Source organism: Pyrus communis, chromosome 8, assembly GCF_963583255.1.
Source record: "Pyrus communis chromosome 8, drPyrComm1.1, whole genome shotgun sequence".
Taxonomy (NCBI): domain Eukaryota; kingdom Viridiplantae; phylum Streptophyta; class Magnoliopsida; order Rosales; family Rosaceae; genus Pyrus; species Pyrus communis.
This window is the reverse complement of record NC_084810.1, coordinates 27,358,751-27,377,990: the sequence shown is the minus strand read 5'-3', so window position 1 is coordinate 27,377,990 and position 19,240 is coordinate 27,358,751. Positions and strand designations below refer to the sequence as shown.

Genomic DNA, 19,240 nt, shown 5'->3' with positions numbered 1-19,240 from the left:
TAGCCCACCTACCTCTCAATAGAAAATAAGTTGCCCATCGTGCTATAGGAGCGTGAGATGCACGCGCACCATCCATGCGTGAATGTAGCTCCCCCAAAGGCACAGAGGTAGCTGTTATTTTTTGGCCACTCTTCTAGCCTTTTAATTTTTTTAATTTTTATTTTCAATATAATGTTTTTATTTTTATTTTTTGCCTGTTTTCTCTCTCCAAATGAGCTTCCTTTTTTCACCTCACGGTTCACACAAAGATATCTGTGAGTCAGTAGGGTTTTTTAATCTTTACTCTTTCTCCCTCATCCCTCTCTGTGAACCTACAATCTTGACTCTTGAGAGAGAAACCCAACACAACACAAAACAAACATAAAGCCAAAATCTTTTTTAACCCAAAACAAACCCTAATTCCCAAATCATAGTCTTCTTCTTTTTCCTTTCTTCCTGCTATTGTTGACTCAAAAACCTTGGCTTTTCACTCTTGTTCAATTTCTGCTCCAAACCCTAGTCTTGGACCCCAATTCCCACTTCCAAAATGGCCCGTTTGCCCTGAATTCACCATCATGCTACTTCCATTCCATGCCATTGCGGGCTAGTGGGTGCTGGGGGCATTCCGGAAATTTGGTTTTTTGACTGAATTTTGTTGCTTTCTGGTTCTTAGTTGGAGTTTGGGAGATGAGTTCGGATGCATGCGTTGCGTAGGTGGGAGAGGAAAGCCATGGAAGGAGATGAGCATCAGCTGCTGCTAGCATGCGTGATTTCTGGGACCCTTTTCTCCGTTTTGGGTTCTGCTTCATTTTCTATTCTGTGGCTTGTGAATTGGAGGCCCTGGAGGATCTACAGGTAATCATCTCTTATAACTTTTTTGAAATTTTTAGTTACCATCTTTGCCCAGATAGAGATTAAAAAATGCAATGTTTAATTTAATTTATGGCTGCATTAATGTATTTGTTAATATTAGGGAATTAAGCTGTAGTTAGTTAGAAGTTTCATGACTGCACTGTTAAAGTAAGTTCACTTGGGGATTTATTGCTGGGTTTAACTCTTCTATAAAACAGAGGCTAAGGGCTGCATTCAGTATGCAATTCTGGGATTTATATTTTGTTTAAGAAATTGAGAAAGGCAGCATCTTCAGGGAACTGGAAACTCCTCTTTTCTGAAGAGTTCCTTAAGAATGTGAGAAACAATTCCCATCTCCGGCTTTCAAGAATACATGACTTAGATGGGTTGTAACTGACGGGATTGGAATACTTGGGGACATATGGCTACAAAGTGGAGAAAATTGTGAGTGAAGCCTAGGAGGTGCACAAATTTTGCGCTGTTTCGTTATTTGACTTCCCTTTGAAGTCCCTTTATCATAGTGAAAGGGATGCATTTTGGTTATAATCTTTAGTCTCCTTACCCCTGGTTCTAATTTGATCCAGGATTGTCTACAAGACTCTCCAAGATTACTTGGTCCTGCTGGCCAATTAGGCTAAGATTCTAGTTAATTTGGGAATTTTAGTTAAGTACGTAATACTGGCCAGCATCATTTTTTGGGAACAGAAGATTACACAAAATCATGCTGGTTAGACCTACAAAAATTTGAGAACTATAAGGGTACAAGTACTTTTGGCTAAATGGAAACATGTACTTTTGAGAACTGTAAGGGTACAAGTATTAGGATTTTATGAACTTCATAGGAAAGATTTCCAATAGGCCACTGTAGAAATAGTTATAGCCCAAATGATTATCGAATATTTTACTTTTCCATACTGATATCTTCCTCAATTTACACTGACCCAATTCTTTATATTTTGTATATACGGATGCTAATATTTATCCATTTCCTTTTTGCGCGCGTGTGTTTTTCGAACAATATTTTTAAGCATTTGCGGGAATCCACATTTCTTGATATATTTCTGTGTGGGCATGGGTTTTTTTCATCCAATTTTCAAACAAGGATTGATTACTGTTGGAATGCTTGCTTTGTTATAACGCTGAGAGTCTTAGATGCTGCATTTTTTCCCAACTTAATTGTACCATGGGTGACAAACAGTTGGATCCTTTCTCTATGAATTATGTTTTTTAACCTTTTTACCAAGGGGAGAGTCATGAGTGGGTCATCTTCTGCTGTGACCCCTTATATGCTGGAGATGTAAAAATAATACATAATACAGTTTTTGTTTGGAAGCCTTCTGTATTTCCGAAATTAATGATGTTTTGTATTCACTTAGCTACTTTGTGATCATTTGTGATGCCTTTTTGCAAAATGAGTTGCTGATTCGTGTACTCATGCTTAAATTATTGAATTATCAACATACAATCTCTCTCTCTCTCTCTCTCTCTCTCTCTCTCTCTCTCTCTCTCTCTCTCTCTCTCTCTCTCTCTCTCTCTCCCTCCCTCCTCCCCCCCTCCTAGCATATAAAACTCCGAATATAATACTATCACTTCTGTATTTTTTTTCCAGTTGGATCTTTGCCAGGAAATGGCCAGGTATCTTCCATGGACCTCAGCTGGATATAGTATGTGGCTTTCTGTCTCTTTCTGCATGGATACTTGTCATTTCTCCGGTCCTAGTACTGATCATATGGGGAAGCTGGTTGGTTGTAATATTGGATCGACATATAGTTGGTCTGGCGGTAATAATGGCTGGCACTGCTCTCCTACTGTCTTTCTATTCGATCATGCTTTGGTGGCGAACGCAATGGCAGAGCTCAAGTATGTATTTTCTGTACCTTTAATCAACTTTCTTTTTTCCTTATATGACTTAAACTGTACGAACAGATAGTAAACCTTAAGGTTTTGAAGACGATCAGAATGGACCATCTAAGTTAGCTTAAAGAAAAGATGGTTTCTTATTAATTATATACCAAGCCTTGGGCCTTATATTATTGATAAGTTGGTGATAGGGTATATGAGATCAGCAAAGATTATACATGAACTAACATGTGTCGAGTTGGTAATGGGATATATGAGTTGTGATGGGAATTGATGATGGGTACTTAATGGATCCAGTGTACTCATGTTGATGGTCTAGTTCCATTATGTTGAGAGTATCAATCCCACATCAGGAAAAGAAGGGACCTTGCATGTGCTTATAAGTAATTGGTAATTCCCCATATTGCCAATTGGTTTATAGTGGAACCTCTACTTTCTTCATGGTATCAGAGTAGGTTATCCCTTGTGTGAAGCCCAACGGCCACACGTGCTCCTCACGTCACTTGATTTGTGTTGTCCACGTGCTAGGTTTGAAAATTCGCCACGCGTGAGGGGGGCCTTGAGAGTATCAATCCCACATTGGGAAAATAAGGGACCTTGACCTTGCATGTGCTTATAAGTAGTTGGTCTACTCCCCATATTGCCAATTGGTTTTATGGTGGAACCTCATCTTTCTTCACATTCAACATAATTTTTTGGAATATGTATAACTCGAGCTTGCACTTAGCATTCATGTTTTTATAAAAGTATTGTTTATTGGTTTTTGTTTTGCGTAAGCATTAAAATTGTTTTATAATTTTTCTTTAACAGGGGCTGTTGCAATTCTTCTTCTTCTGGCTGTTGCCCTGCTATGTGCGTACGAACTTTGTGCTGTGTATGTTACAGCTGGTTCAAAAGCATCTCAGCGGTATTCACCGTCTGGTTTCTTTTTTGGCGTGTCAGCAGTTGCCTTGGCAATCAACATGCTCTTTATTTGCAGAATGGTGTTTAATGGTACACCTTGCAAACTTTTATCCTGTTGCATGCTTTTCAATTTGATGATTTTATCTCACTGAAAACAATAATTTGTAATTTCTGCTGTCAATTATTCTCTACAATTGGCTTGCCTTCTTCAAAAATGTTCTCCATCACTTTGTGCAGGGAATGGCTTAGATGTTGATGAATATGTGAGGAAGGCATATAAATTTGCTTATTCTGATTGTATAGAAGTAGGTCCTGTGGCATGTTTACCAGAACCACCAGACCCTAATGAATTATATCCTCGACAGTCTAGCAGGTACCCCTTAATGTGCAAGTTTTATTTCATAAGTTATTACTGGATTTTATTATACTGTTATTGATTAAAAGTAACTAGTCCTTCTCTTTCATAATAGATGCTTGTAAAGTGAATAGTGTTACCACTTTCACAGCCTTTTATTGATTATCTGAAAAAACTCGAGAGGAAAGAGATATGTTGAACAGATCTGCATCCAAGGCAATAAATGGTCTAGATAATCCTTACAGAAATTTTACATCTAGATAATCCTTATAGAACTTTTACTTGTCTTATTAAACATTGAAGAATTTGGTCAGGGTTTCTCCGTCTGTTGAATTGTGTAATATATTTATACCTAATAGCTTACATCTGGTTTAAACTTGCCCCAGAATTTTGTTCAAGTGTTGTCTGCATTCTCTGATTTCATTACGTGTATGTAGGGCTTCACACCTTGGGCTTCTTTACCTTGGCTCACTTGTAGTCCTTCTTGTGTACTCAATCCTCTATGGTTTGACTGCAAAGGAGTCACGTTGGCTTGGAGCAATTACATCAGCTGCTGTCATCATTCTTGGTATATTAACCACTGTCTTTTGTTTTGTTTTTGTTTATTTTTGCGTGCTTTATATTCAAATTTATGTATTAATTTGCATATCCAACATGCTGTAGATTGGAACATGGGTGCATGCTTGTATGGATTCGAACTCCTTCAAAGTCGTGTTGCAGCATTGTTTGTTGCTGGAACATCTCGGATCTTTCTCATTTGCTTTGGGGTCCACTACTGGTTTGTGCATTTTTTTTTTACTATTATTTGAATGTTACTGCCTTTTGTTTCTCTTGGTTCCCACAAATACTGCCATTTTTTGTCAGGTATTTTGGGCACTGCATTAGTTATGCAGTTGTAGCTTCTGTTTTATTGGGCGCTTCTGTTTCTCGTCATTTATCTGCAACGAACCCGTTGGCTGCAAGGAGAGATGCCTTACAGAGTACCGTGATTCGCCTCAGAGAGGGATTTCACAAAAAAGAGCAAAACAGTTCATCTAGCTCATCTGAAGGTTGTGGTTCAAGCATGAAGCGCAGTAGTAGCGTTGAAGCAGGTTGCCTGGGTAATGTGGTTGAAGCAAGCAATAGGAGCACAACACAGTGCACACTTGATGCCAATAACTGGACTAACACTCTATTACGAGCTGCAAGTTCTCGTGAGGGGATTAATAGTGATAAGAGCATAGATAGTGGAAGGCCAAGTTTAGCATTGCGTAGCAGTTCTTGTCGTTCAGTAATCCAAGAGCCTGAAGTGGGCACATCCTATACGGACAAAAATTTTGATCACCATAACACATTGATGGTTTGTTCTAGTAGTGGTCTGGAAAGCCAAGGCTGTGAATCTAGTACATCAAATTCTGCAAACCAACAAACTTTGGATTTGAACTTAGCTTTTGCATTGCAAGAAAGGTTGAGTGACCCGAGGATTACATCTATGTTAAAGAAGAGGGCAAGACAAGGTGATCTTGAATTGGTTAATCTATTGCAGGATAAAGGATTGGATCCTAACTTTGCTATGATGTTAAAGGAGAAGAGCTTGGATCCTACTATTATGGCATTACTTCAAAGAAGTAGCTTGGATGCTGATAGAGATCACCGTGACAATACAGATATCACCATAGTTGACTCAAATAGTGTTGGTCATGGTTTACCCAATCAAATCTCTTTGTCAGAAGAACTGAGGCTTCATGGGCTTGAGAAATGGCTTCAATTATCGAGACTTGTTTTGCATCATGTAGTAGGCACCCCAGAACGGGCATGGGTTCTTTTTAGTTTAGTTTTCATCCTAGAAACAATTGCTGTGGCAATTGTTCGTCCAAGGACAATAAAAATAATAAATGCCACACATCAACAGGTGAGCAAGTGATCTTCTAATGTACATTATCATTTATGAGTTGGTTACTTCATTGTTATACTTCTCAATCCTGATTGATGATGAGAGATGAAAACTTTACATATAATTGTGTACCTGATCATGCCTAAATTTTATATTTTGTTTTTTCTGTAGTTTGAATTTGGCTTTGCAGTGCTGCTGTTATCTCCTGTCGTCTGTTCAATCATGGCTTTCCTTCGATCTCTTCAAGCAGAGGATATGGCCATGACCTCAAAACCCCGCAAGGTATCTCACACTGACTTTAGGTTTGTTATTTTTTTTTGGATTGAACAAAAAGGTGGATGTTCAATTGCTTCAAATAGTCTTGATAGGTTTTTCATGGTTGAATTTACTCTTGAGAAACAAACGTGTTTAATGTAATTGTACTAGTCTGGATGCTTGTTGACCTCTGTGTAGTATGTAAAAATGGGTTGGCCTATATGATTATTGATTAGTAGGAAAAATCTCTTGGGGAATGCACATTTGGATCGGTTTGATTGGGGCTGAGCTTTTCCACTATCTTTTTCTGTGTACACCTATGTTATTTGAAATTTATTGGTGCTTATGCTGGTTCTCTTTCTCATGTTTCTTCAGTATGGCTTTGTTGCTTGGCTGCTCAGCACTTCTGTTGGATTGCTGCTTTCCTTCTTGAGGTATGCTCTAGCTTATCGGATAATATATAGAGTTTGAATCTCTTATAAAAAATATATATAGAAGAGAACGAGTCTTCCAAGTTTTCAGTTTTTAAGTGTGAAATGAATGGTTGAATGGATCAGTTGGCAATGTCTGAGTGAACCTAAGTTGTTTTTTTTTTGCATATATAACTCTTGATTGTATAAGATAATTTACAAAACTTGTTTTATTACTAAGTTTGCAAATATTGCATGTCATTTGAGTTTCTGATCATGTCATACTGCATTGCACCATTTAGTCTTAAAAAAGATGGTCTTTAACTTGTCTGTAAAACTTGTGGCTCTTAAATCGCGAAAGCTGTCTATATCCATCATGCTTATTATCTCTTTCCAATGTGCAGCAAATCCTCAGTTCTTCTTGGATTGTCCTTGACTGTCCCACTCATGGTGGCATGCCTTTCTGTTGCAATTCCTATATGGATCCGTAATGGTTACCAGTTTAGGGTTCCTCAATTACAATGTGCAGGTCCTGCAGGAAACCATCAAATTCGTGGAACAAAAGAGGTTTGTACTAAATCCATTTGTACCATGTTTAATGAGAGCATCTATCAGCACAAATATGGATGTTGGTTGCTGCTTATATCTCATTCTCACCATTGTCATTGGATGGTTATGCATGTATATGGATTCATACATACTGACAACGTTGATGCGCTTCTTTTCATTTATGTATTTATTTCTTGGAGTACCCACTTATTTATATGGAGAACAAAGTACTGAATTTATTTTTTAGCTTTAATTACTTCCCTTGTTGTTGTGTGATTTGATTATTGTGTGCTTTCACGAATCATGATTTCAAGAGTTTCCCTGAAGGTGTTTCTCTTCTTATTTTCTATTATACAATCTTCTCTTCTACTTTTTCACCCTTCACCAGAATTTATGGTTGACTTGAATTTTTTGTAATTCTAATTACATCTTGTACTTTGTCAGGGTGTTATTCTTGTCTTAAGTACAATATTATTTGCCGGATCTGTGTTAGCTCTTGGTGCGATAGTGTCTGCAAAGCCCTTGGATGACTTAAAATACAAAGGCTGGACTGGTGAACAGAAAAGCTTTAACTCTCCATATGCGTCATCCGTATACATTGGCTGGGCTATGGCTTCTGCGATTGCTTTGATGGTCACTGGTCTACTGCCGATTGTTTCATGGTTTGCAACATACCGGTTCTCCCTGTCTTCTGCAGTGTGTGTTGGGATATTCACAGGTGATTTCTCTAGATTTTTTGTTTCTTTAAGACTCTTTTCTTTTCGTATTGGAACATAGTTGGTACCCTGTTTTCGCTCATGAATTTTGTCATATTACCTTGTTTTTCCAGTTGTCCTTGTGGCATTTTGTGGTGCATCCTATATGGAGGTTGTGAAATCTAGAGATGACCAAGTTCCAACAGAGGGTGATTTCCTTGCTGCTTTACTTCCTTTAATTTGCAGTCCTGCATTGTTGTCTCTTTGCTCTGGGTTACATAAATGGTAAGTGAACTAATTGCCTTTTAATGACTGATTTGAGGCTGAAATCCATGGCTTGCTTTCCTTAGAAATTAGAACTATGTGGAGTAATGGGTGCTTGCCAACGTTCTGAAATTTCCTGGATTTTGTTTTTCCAGGAAGGATGATGATTGGAAACTCTCTCGGGGTGTTTATATCTTTGTCACAATTGGGCTGCTGCTTCTGCTTGGGGCAATATCAGCTGTTATAGTTGTAGTTAAACCATGGACGGTAAGTCAGGACTAACTTTGGTACCCTTGATTCTTCCAAGATTTTATAGGCAGTTGACCTCTCTGACAGTGCTTTTGGCTTCACAACAGGTTGGGGTGGCGTTTCTTTTAGTTCTTCTCATGATTGTACTAGCTATTGGTGCTATCCATCATTGGGCTTCAAACAATTTCTATTTGACAAGGACCCAGACATTCTTTGTTTGTTTCCTTGCATTTTTGTTGGCATTGGCAGCATTTCTTGTTGGATGGTTTGAAGGTGAAGATATTTTGTTGCTGCTTTTATTATTTACCTCATCATCAGTTTGCAGTTATATACTACATAGAAATATATATATATATATATATATATATTATGCTACTAAGTACTGACCTTGTTTTACTCTCTCTGTACAGATAAAGCATTTGTGGGTGCTTCAGTTGGTTATTTTCTATTCTTATTTCTTCTTGCTGGGAGAGCATTGACTGTGAGTTGAATTCAATATTTTGAATCAAATTCTAAATTCTCACTCTAATATTTGAGTTCTTGTCTCTACTTGTTCCGCATACTTTAATTTTTTGTTACATGGCGTTTGGTGCAGGTTCTTCTTTCACCTCCCATTGTTGTTTATTCTCCAAGAGTTCTCCCTGTCTATGTTTATGATGCTCATGCAGATTGTGGAAAGAATGTCAGGTGTTTTATCATGTGTTTTTAACTGATGAACATGTGGTACACAAAGTAGTTTTGCTTTATCATGTGTTTTTAACTGATGATTCCATTTTGTATCCCTTAACAGTGTGGCATTTCTAGTGCTTTATGGGATTGCATTGGCAACTGAAGGCTGGGGTGTTGTTGCCAGTTTGAAAATTTATCCACCATTTGCTGGTGCCTCTGTGTCAGCAATCACTCTTGTTGTAGCCTTTGGGTTTGCTTTCTCTCGTCCCTGCTTGACTCTCAAGGTTTTCTTTATTTTGCTTGAGTCTTTCATTTGGCATTTGTTCGTTCTACGTAGTTCGATATAATTAAATGCTTTATTTTGGTGGAAGATGTATTGACATATTTACCAGTTGACTTGTTTCTCTTTGCCATTGAATTTCCCTTTCTCTCATGTGCTCTTTTGTCTGATTAGATGTTCATTTTTATGTCTAGATGATGGAAGATGCAGTACACTTTCTTAGTAAGGAAACCGTTGTTCAAGCTATTGCTAGATCTGCTACCAAGGTATGAATAATATTGTTATTATCGGTTTTTCAAGCATTGTTCTTAAGATTTTCCCCATCTACATGGAAGCGACAAACACTAATATGCATGTGTATGTGTGTCGGATCGGATAAGCTGTGTGAATTAATAATTTATTACTACATATTATTCAACCATGCCCTTAAATTGCACAAACTTTTAACATGTTTACCCTTATATTTGTATTCTGAAGCTGGATTTTCATTCTTGTTAGAGGTGAATGTTCTATTTGAATATAACAGGGAGTTATTCTTATAATCATGCAGACCAGAAATGCTTTGTCTGGAACTTATTCTGCTCCACAAAGGTCTGCCAGTTCAGCGGCTCTCTTGGTTGGAGATCCCACCATTATGCGTGATAGGGCAGGAAATTTTGTGCTTCCCAGAGCAGATGTCATGAAATTAAGAGATCGTTTAAGAAATGAGGAGTTAGTTGCAGGCTCATTCTTTTGCAGAAAGAGATATGGAAGAACTTTCCGCCATGAACCAACTAATGATGTTGATCATAGAAGAGAGATGTGTGCTCATGCACGAATATTGGCTTTGGAAGAGGCGATTGATACTGAATGGGTGTATATGTGGGATAAATTTGGTGGGTATCTGCTTCTTTTGCTTGGTTTGACTGCTAAGGCAGAGCGAGTACAGGTAAATTTCGACTGTTGCTGCTTGCCATGGATGATATAATTGTTTAAGTGTAAACAATAACATTGTTTTTATGCTATGCTAGGATGAGGTACGTTTGAGACTCTTTCTCGATAGCATAGGGTTTGCTGACCTAAGTGCCAAGAAAATAAAAAAGTGGATGCCCGAGGACCGCAGGCGGTTTGAGATTATTCAAGAGAGGTAAAGTTCCTCTTCCACATCTGGGTCTTCCTCTATGCGATTGTTGACGTTATCCTCTCTTCCTAATTGTATATTGATTTTGTAGTTATATAAGAGAAAAAGAGATGGAAGAGGAGCTCTTAATGCAAAGGCGTGAAGAGGAGGGGAAAGGCAAAGAGAGAAGAAAGGCTCTCCTGGAGAAGGAAGAACGCAAGTGGAAGGAGATAGAAGCTTCTCTGATTTCCTCCATTCCTAATGCTGGCAATAGGGAAGCAGCAGCTATGGCAGCTGCAGTGCGGGCAGTAGGGGGTGATTCTGTTCTTGATGATTCTTTTGCTCGAGAGAGAGTTTCAAGCATTGCGCGTCGCATACGAACAGCTCAGTTGGCTCGTCGAGCAGTTCAGGTGTTGTATATTATCTCAAACTGTTTCAAGCAAATACCACTATAAGTGATAGCATCATCAGTTCGCTTCTCATATAATGTATACAAAAGTAGGATATCTTCTCAGTTCTCATTTACTGTTGGGCTTTCAGTCTTAGATATTTTCTGACATTTATTAAAAGATTCTAGTCTTAATAGCATCCACATCTTTTTCCATGGGGGGATGATGAGTCATCTTTATTCTAACTTAATGATACGAGAAAGGTTTCAATGTTATGGTACCTGGTCTTGTTGTCTGGATTTGAGAACATTTCCACAGGCACCCTTGTAGAATATATCAATATAATGCTCTACTGTGAGTTGGAATCCATGAGTGAGAGAGTCTCACTTCTTAACGAGTAAAGGATGAGTGTGGTATACTGTAGACATGAAATGGGTCAAGTCCTTTTGTTATTAAGTGATCAAACCATGTATTCAGTTCATCTCAATGATCCAGTAGATCCAATAAGTATTCAAATACCTTGTGCTGTTATCTTTTGTTTTATCATATATCAATCTGTTATTCACTTATTGTTTGTCCTGCCTCATCTGTTTAGTTTGATTGCCTTGTCATGATATTTACATAAGGAGGTTGTTTGTTCACGGAAATGTGGTTGTTAATGTCATTGGCAGACTGGAATTTCTGGGGCTGTATGTGTTCTAGATGATGAGCCTATAACAAGTGGCAGACACTGTGGCCAGATTGACCCCACCATTTGTCAAAGTCAAAAGATTAGCTTCTCCGTTGCAGTGATGATTCAACCTGTATCTGGGCCTGTTTGCTTATTTGGCACTGAGTTTCAAAAGAAAGTTTGCTGGGAAATATTGGTGGCCGGTTCTGAGCAAGGTATTGAAGCTGGACAAGTTGGGCTTAGATTGATCACAAAAGGTGATAGACAAACTACTGTTGCAAAGGAGTGGAGTATTAGTGCAACTAGTATAGCAGATGGAAGGTTTGAGCCTTATCCATTAAAACAAAATTATTGGCTTTTTTTTTTCTTCTTCTGATTCATGGATTCGTCCTGATGGTTCTCTATTACCATCCATTTGTTTAGGGCTACTTAATTTCTTTTGTTGATCACATATTCTTGTGTTTGAGGTGGGCTTTTCTTTTTCTTTATTATTATTCTAATATTTTAGTATCAGGTCTGTTTTGATTTTATGTTTTTCTGATGGACCTCTTGTTCACCTTGTCTGGTTCCTTAATAAATTCCCAGTTTTATGTATGAAAAAAAAAGATTTTTAACCATGAATACGTGTTTGTTGATAGCTTTTGAATCTCACTGGAACGTGTATTTGCTTTTCAGGTGGCATTTGGTAACAATGACGATTGATGCTGATTTAGGTGAGGCAACTTGCTATCTGGATGGTGGTTTTGATGGCTACCAGACCGGTTTACCATTGCATGTGGGTAATACTGTCTGGGAACAAGGAACAGAAGTTTGGGTTGGTGTTAGACCACCTACAGATGTGGATGCGTTTGGGAGGTCAGACAGTGAAGGGGCTGAGTCTAAGATGCATATTATGGATGTGTTCCTATGGGGAAGGTGCTTAACTGAAGATGATGTTGCTGCTCTTCATTCAGCTATTGGCTCAGCTGATTCTGATATGATAGATTTTCCTGAAGATAATTGGCAATGGGCAGATTCACCCTCTAGAGTATGTGCATTTTGTCGTTGATATAAATTGTTCTGTATGAATCCATGCTAGAATGTAAAGTAAAGTAATTTAGTTCTTATTATAGTGGGTGGTTAAACCTATCAACTGATTCTGCTTCGCATTCTTTTTCCTTTGCTAGGTTGATGAATGGGATAGTGATCCTGCAGATGTAGATCTGTATGATAGGGATGACGTTGATTGGGATGGGCAATATTCTAGTGGGAGGAAACGAAGGGCAGAACGTGATGCAGTGCTGGTTGATGTGGATTCATTTGCCAGGAGGTTTCGGAAACCTAGGATGGAAACACAAGAAGAAATCAACCAGCGAATGCTTTCAGTTGAATTGGCAGTCAAGGAAGCCCTCTCTGCAAGGGGAGAAATACATTTTACTGATCAGGAGTTTCCACCAAATGATCAGTCATTATTTGTAGATCCAGAAAATCCCCCATCAAAGTTGCAGGTTGTTTTATTGTTCTGATTACCTTTTTGATTTTGTTGTTGACAGAATCTGTGGTCTTAGATAACTTTTCTGGCCTTTTGAATTTAGGTTGTTTCTGAGTGGGTGAGGCCTGCTGATATTGTAAAAGAGAGTCGGCTGGATGCTCGTCCATGCTTGTTTTCTGGCACTGTCAATCCTTCTGATGTTTGTCAGGTTTGGCTCTTTGCCAATATGGTAATTAATTATGATTATTTTGTTCCGCATTATCCTTAAGTGGGTTTCCATTCTAAATAGGGCCGACTTGGTGATTGCTGGTTTTTGAGTGCCGTTGCTGTTCTGACGGAGGTTTCACGAATATCGGAAGTGATAATTACCCCAGAGTATAATGAGGAAGGAATCTACACTGTTCGCTTCTGTATTCAGGTGACTTGTCATTTTAACATAACATTTCCGAATCATTTAGTTTTAAACATGAAGTTCTAGTATAAACTTGCATCTATTACCATGGGTAATATGAATTAAAAAGAGAAGATAAGGAAGAGAGGATAAACATCTGGAGGATTTGCAGTGTTTCAATAGAGCACGCTAAAGACCTTGAATTTCTTGCTACAAAAGACCACCGACTCCCGATCCAGTTTAAAATTTAAAGCACTCACCGTCTCTGGATAAGAGTTTATTATATATAATTCTGATGAAAATAGTAGCTTGGCCTTGTTTTATAGGAATTTTATTTCTCTGTAATGGGAAGTTTGCAACTTTATGCAGCTAAATGATCGTTAAGATGCTAGAATTCTTGGAGACTAATTAAATAGAACGAAGTTGAATTCCCACTCTAATAGTAGCATGCTAAGGCTTGTTCCTGACATTTCTTTAGGGTGAGTGGGTTCCTGTTGTTGTGGATGATTGGATTCCATGTGAGTCACCGGGGAAACCAGCGTTTGCTACTAGTAGGAAAGGTAACGAGCTATGGGTTTCTTTATTGGAGAAGGCGTATGCTAAATTGCATGGCTCCTATGAAGCATTAGAAGGTGGGCTTGTCCAAGATGCTCTTGTCGACCTTACTGGAGGTGCTGGCGAGGAGATTGACATGAGGAGTGCTCAGGCCCAAATTGATCTTGCGAGTGGTCGACTATGGTCTCAATTGCTGCGCTTCAAACAAGAAGGCTTTCTTCTTGGTGCTGGCAGTCCATCAGGTTCAGATGTACATGTTTCCTCCAGTGGCATTGTGCAAGGTCATGCCTACTCGTTATTGCAGGTGCGTTGGAAGGCGACCATCTCTTAGTTATGTCATTATATGTCAGCAAATGAAACTTGCATAAGGTGGGCTCACTGTTCTAATTTTGTTAACTCAGGTGAGAGAGGTGGATGGCCACAAGCTTATTCAGATTCGGAATCCATGGGCTAATGAAGTTGAGTGGAATGGCCCTTGGTCGGACTCATCACCTCTTTGGACCGATAGGATGAAGCATAAGTTGAAGCATGTTCCTCAGGTTGTTTACTGTTTCATTTTTCTGCATCACATATGTGAATCCATCTTGTCATTACTTTTGGTGGAGTGTTTCCAATCTCAAGACATGATTCATAATGTTTCTCTATTGTCTCTCTTAACAGTCAAAGGACGGCATATTCTGGATGTCCTGGCAAGACTTCCAAATTCATTTTCGATCAATATATGTTTGTCGTGTCTATCCCCCTGAGATGCGCTATTCTGTTCATGGCCAATGGCGAGGTTATAGTGCTGGTGGCTGCCAAGATTATGAGACATGGCATCAAAATCCACAGTTCCGATTGAGGGCCACTGGCCCTGATGCCGCGCTTCCAATTCACGTATTCATTACGTTGACACAGGTATCTTTCGAATTGGACCTTGTTGTGTATTTATATGAACAATTAGCTATCTTTTTATAACTGGATTTATAAACTTCTATCATTTGGTCAATGCTTAGGGCGTGAGCTTCTCAAGAACAGTTGCTGGTTTCAGAAACTATCAATCCAGTCATGATTCAATGATGTTCTACATTGGGATGAGGATACTCAAAACTCGAGGCCGTCGTGCTGCTTACAATATATACCTACATGAATCAGTTGGTGGGACGGATTATGTCAATTCTCGAGAAATATCTTGTGAAATGGTTTTGGATCCAGATCCAAAAGGTTACACAATTGTGCCTACAACTATACATCCAGGGGAAGAAGCTCCATTTGTTCTTTCTGTTTTCACAAAAGCATCAATTACCTTGGAAGCCTTGTAGTATGCTGTGGTCTTCAGATGTCTTTTCCTCCTTTGGTATGAGAACGCTTTTGAAAAAAATGTTGAATTGCTTGGGCTGGACATGGACTGCGTCTCCCTGTTGGAAGGCTGCGGTGGACCACAAATTAGAAGACATGATCACGGTAATTTTCTCACTGTGTCTAAGTCAATGCGGTGGTCAATCCTCTTCCGAATGGTTCTCTTCTTTTCGAGCTTCTTAGAGGACTTGTTAATATGGACATAATTCTGAGCAGGGCAGGGTACATATGATGCGACTGATTCTATCATTGCAGAAAATGCAAAGTTGCCAGGTCTGCAATTTTGATTAGCGGCACTGAACTCTCCAAGTTCAATGCACCGAGTATCAGACGGGTCCTTTAGTCGCAAGAATGAGTAAGAGGCGGGCATATACATGCATGTGGTGCGAAATGGTGCTTGTGAAAGAAAACTAGTCGCACTCCTCGCTGGCCTTCTATGCATATCATTTGCTTCCGCCAGCATGGAACAGGGCTTTCGGGGGTTTTGTAATTGTCTCTGTACATACAACTAATTGTTTTGCATGGAATGAATATAGGTATGATGTTGTGTAAATGAGGGGGGAAATTGGGAAAGAAATAGAATATGTTTAGTTGGAGGGAGATGTAAGTTGGCAAATGTAGCTAGAACTCTTTGTTGTTTTAGCTGCAGTTTTGAGGTTACAAGTGTCAACCAACGAATGGAGCCCAAGTGTACAAAATATGTAATTCTCTCAATTTGATTCTCCTGTTTCATTAATTCAATGTAACTTGCATTATCTTGTTTCGTTTTACTTTAACGTGCATCTTTTATGCTCATTAATTTTCTCACTGCGAATCAGGTTGCTCAGTTGACAAAAAAGATAAGGAAAAATCGTGAATGTTATCAAAGCTAGAATCGTCTGTCTTCAGAGCCCCTTGAAATAGGATATGTTAACAGCAAACATATAAGTCCTTTAATCTCCAGCAACTGTGTTCAATAATCCTCCAAGCTTGCAGTTTTAGGTGAGTCGCGACCGGTGATATGAAACAAAAAGAACAAATATATTGATAAAAATGATCATGCAACTAGGGCAGATAATGAAGTTTATTTTCCAAGTCTCAAAAATGCCGAAGCAATACATAACAAACCAAGGGAAGAGAGATCACGCTGTTTCTTTCAACTTTTTCTTTTACCCGGCTTTGATCTCTGTCCCTAGTTGCATACTCGAGTCCTAACTACTCGATAAAGTTGTATTTTCTTGCCTATTTTTCACGTCTCTCTGTCTGATTCGCTATCGATACCTCCCATGGCCTTCAATCCTCTGGGTCTCTGCATCATAATGGAATCCCAATCAGTTTCGGATTTGCATAGTTATGCTTGGCACAACAATTCTTAGGAAAATAAACAGACAACATAAAATATCATATGACATATCCATTTGTTAATCGATTTTGAGGTCCCGAACATTTAAAAGCAGTCTCAGATTCTGAATCCATTTTTTTGTCAACCCTAAGGATGGAACAATGTAGTTAAGACAACTGAAAATTAACCCAAAAGAGACAAGAATACCTTCTTTGAAGTCTTCTTCTCCCTGACTTCATACCGCTCCTGGCACAAATCCGATAACCATACACCGGGCATCACCAACTGCACACGGAAGTGAGCGTAAGTCAAACCCCTCACAAACAAAAACGAAAAAACAAAAAAAAACAAACACAAACAGTTAAACACACACACACACACACACACTCACACACACTCTCTCTCTCTCTCTCTCTCTCATGAACAACTTACAAGTAGGCTTTTCTGGAGCAATTTTGCTCTTTTCTTGGGCCTTTGAGGTAGCTTACACCCTTTCATAGCCATGAAATCCTCTTCCTTTTCTTTACTAGACAATGATAGAAATAACCTTGGCCAAGCACGGCTTCCTTTGTCATCCCTTGCAGGACCAGGATTATCTAATCCTAACACCTTCCCGTTCTCGTCCAACCCTAATGAACCCCTTGTTGTGTAGTACCGATCTTCCTTCTCAGGTGAAGTAACAAATTGCTTCCTACCATTCATTGGCGAAGCTGAACTCCTGCAATCAAAACGCAACCACTTGGTAAAATGTTACCTCTATTCCACTTCCCACAGACTTTCTGATTGAGAATTTTGCCAACTTAAGCAACGAATCTGAGATATAACAATATCATCACAACACTAACTTCACAAGTGCCATGATTCTGGGATTGTTCAATTTATTACCACTAAGTTCTAACCTTTCACTTCCATTTTTTCATTTCTTTATTTTTAAGAGGGATCTTTGAAAAATTTCAGAGAATACAAAAACAGAGGATAAACATACAAGCTCTTAGTTCAAGAGTAGCTGCTTCAAACCAATTTATAACATAATATCTAGCATACTTCAAACTTTGAAAAGTCAACATTTTTGCATCATGTTTCAGTTAAAACCATCGATGTTTCTTACTTATCCATGCGATTGGGCAGTGGATGACGAGCCGGAGAGTCTTTATCGGCGGTCCGAGATGTGATTTTCTTCTTCTTCAAACAGTCCGACGATCTGTCGTTGCTCAAGCTTTCGTCCTGCTTCAACTTTGAACATCTAAGCCTCTTTCTGTTCCCCCATTGCAGCACAAAGTCTGACTCTGTGGCCTTAGAGGTTTTCCCTTCCTTTTCCATCTCTGCAACCATAAATTTAGAGATTACCCATCTGGGAATTCCACTAAAAAAAATAATAATAATAAAGTGCGAGAAAATGATAGATGAGTGGAAGATAATTTCCCCAGCATGTAGAGAACTGAAAACTGACCTCAAGATCTATGGAGATAACGGCGAAAAATGCACTTTGTCTCAGACAGCCCTGCATTTCAGTGGATTTACGATGACCCCATTAACAAATTAGATCGAATAAAAACAACATCATAGTAATTATCTGATCTGTTTGGTTGCTGAGTAAGTCTCGGACAAAAAAAAGACAAAGAAACAAAGGAACCCAACGGGAAACCGAACAGACCAAACAGACCATGACGATTATACAATCAGCAGGTGAGATATTTGAAGAAAAAGAGCTCATTACATAGTGTGATGGCAGCCGAGCAGCAGCAGAAACTCAAAAAAGTGAACAACTTTGGCCTCAAATTTTCTCCAGAATAATTGAAAAAATAAATACAGAAGAGTGATGACGGTAATGAGATATGGGTTGTGTGTTGGCTTTTGTCTTTGAAACGCCAAGAGATCAAAAATCGGCGCTTTTCTTTGTTATCTTCACTTCTGTGAGTCTCTCTCTCTTCCCCTCTCAGAGCCTCTGTTTTTCTTTTGCTTTTTCACCCTACTTTGATTTGTTTTTGTTGCACTCCTCCAATCACCAATCTCTACTATGTCACACACTTACCGCTATACATGTCGAAAATGATTTTGACTGTCGGATGTCAAATGGTCATATGCGTTTCCCTCCAACTGCCTGACCTTTTAACCCCCCCCTTGTAAAGAAAAGTACTTAGGTTTAATGGGTTACCGTCACCATATAATTTTTATAGTTGCAAATTTGATACCTAATTATTAAAGAAAAACTTATATGGCATGGTGTTATCCTGTTCCAACGAAATAAATAACATATGAACAAATACTTTCACATGTCTTAATTTTATTACCATAAGACGCCACCGTGTTGATGAACTGGTGTTGTACTATGTAACTTGCAAAGGTTTATGAGAGTTATACTATCTCTTGCTTATTAATAAAGCATTATGCGAAGGAAAATAGGGGATCGCCCTTTTTCAAATGAAAGTAAATAACACGAGTTTCGAACTATTAATTTGATTTTGAGCCCAAGAGACTTTTAGGTCGTGCACAATTTTCCATTAATTCTATCACATGCAATTCGCATGACCAACTTTTCTAGGCATATGCATCATTAAAATGCTACAATCACAAAAAAAAAATAAATAAATACTTGAAATTTTGATAAATGTTAGGAAGATTAAATTTGTATATAAAATTTAAAAATTAAATAATTTGTCACTAATATGAATAAGCACATTTATCAACGTTTAATTAATAACTCAATTATCAACTTTTATATTATTTAATTTACAAAATTTTATCTACAAATTTAATCAGTGCCAACTTTTCCACAAATTCAATTAGATTGACGGAAAAAAGAAGTTGATTAG

General features: G+C 38.5%; 2 protein-coding genes across 3 annotated transcripts; one reads left to right on the top strand and one right to left on the bottom strand.

Moving 5' to 3' along the window:
- Positions 1-231: 231 nt before the first annotated feature.
- On the top strand, positions 232-15,855 carry LOC137743750 (calpain-type cysteine protease DEK1-like). Of its 2 annotated transcripts, XR_011069525.1 has the most exons (31): positions 232-834; positions 2,441-2,691; positions 3,502-3,684; positions 3,832-3,967; positions 4,387-4,517; positions 4,613-4,727; positions 4,814-5,840; positions 5,994-6,104; positions 6,453-6,511; positions 6,892-7,054; positions 7,481-7,754; positions 7,866-8,016; positions 8,151-8,262; positions 8,352-8,517; positions 8,655-8,725; positions 8,840-8,931; positions 9,035-9,197; positions 9,388-9,459; positions 9,744-10,121; positions 10,204-10,319; positions 10,405-10,702; positions 11,353-11,672; positions 12,027-12,378; positions 12,518-12,838; positions 12,926-13,030; positions 13,112-13,240; positions 13,692-14,072; positions 14,170-14,307; positions 14,429-14,665; positions 14,764-15,211; positions 15,323-15,855. XR_011069525.1 is itself a non-coding variant. In XM_068483694.1 (30 exons), the coding sequence occupies exons 1-30, from the start codon at positions 677-679 to the stop codon at positions 15,067-15,069; spliced, it is 6,516 nt and encodes a 2,171-aa protein (XP_068339795.1). In that variant the 5' UTR covers positions 232-676; the 3' UTR covers positions 15,070-15,855. The 2 variants fall into 2 exon arrangements, 1 of the variants encoding a protein (XP_068339795.1); XM_068483694.1 differs by having other exon boundaries at positions 14,764-15,855.
- A 252-nt stretch (positions 15,856-16,107) lies between these two features.
- Positions 16,108-18,418, bottom strand: LOC137743751 (uncharacterized). The gene is made up of 6 exons (XM_068483695.1): positions 18,145-18,418; positions 17,878-17,928; positions 17,536-17,749; positions 16,860-17,145; positions 16,635-16,712; positions 16,108-16,394 (listed from the first exon to the last, which is right to left on the bottom strand). Exons 3-6 carry the CDS (start codon positions 17,745-17,747, stop codon positions 16,335-16,337), a joined length of 636 nt encoding a protein of 211 aa, XP_068339796.1. The 5' UTR covers positions 17,748-17,749; positions 17,878-17,928; positions 18,145-18,418; the 3' UTR covers positions 16,108-16,334.
- Between the last annotated feature and the right edge of the window lie 822 nt (positions 18,419-19,240).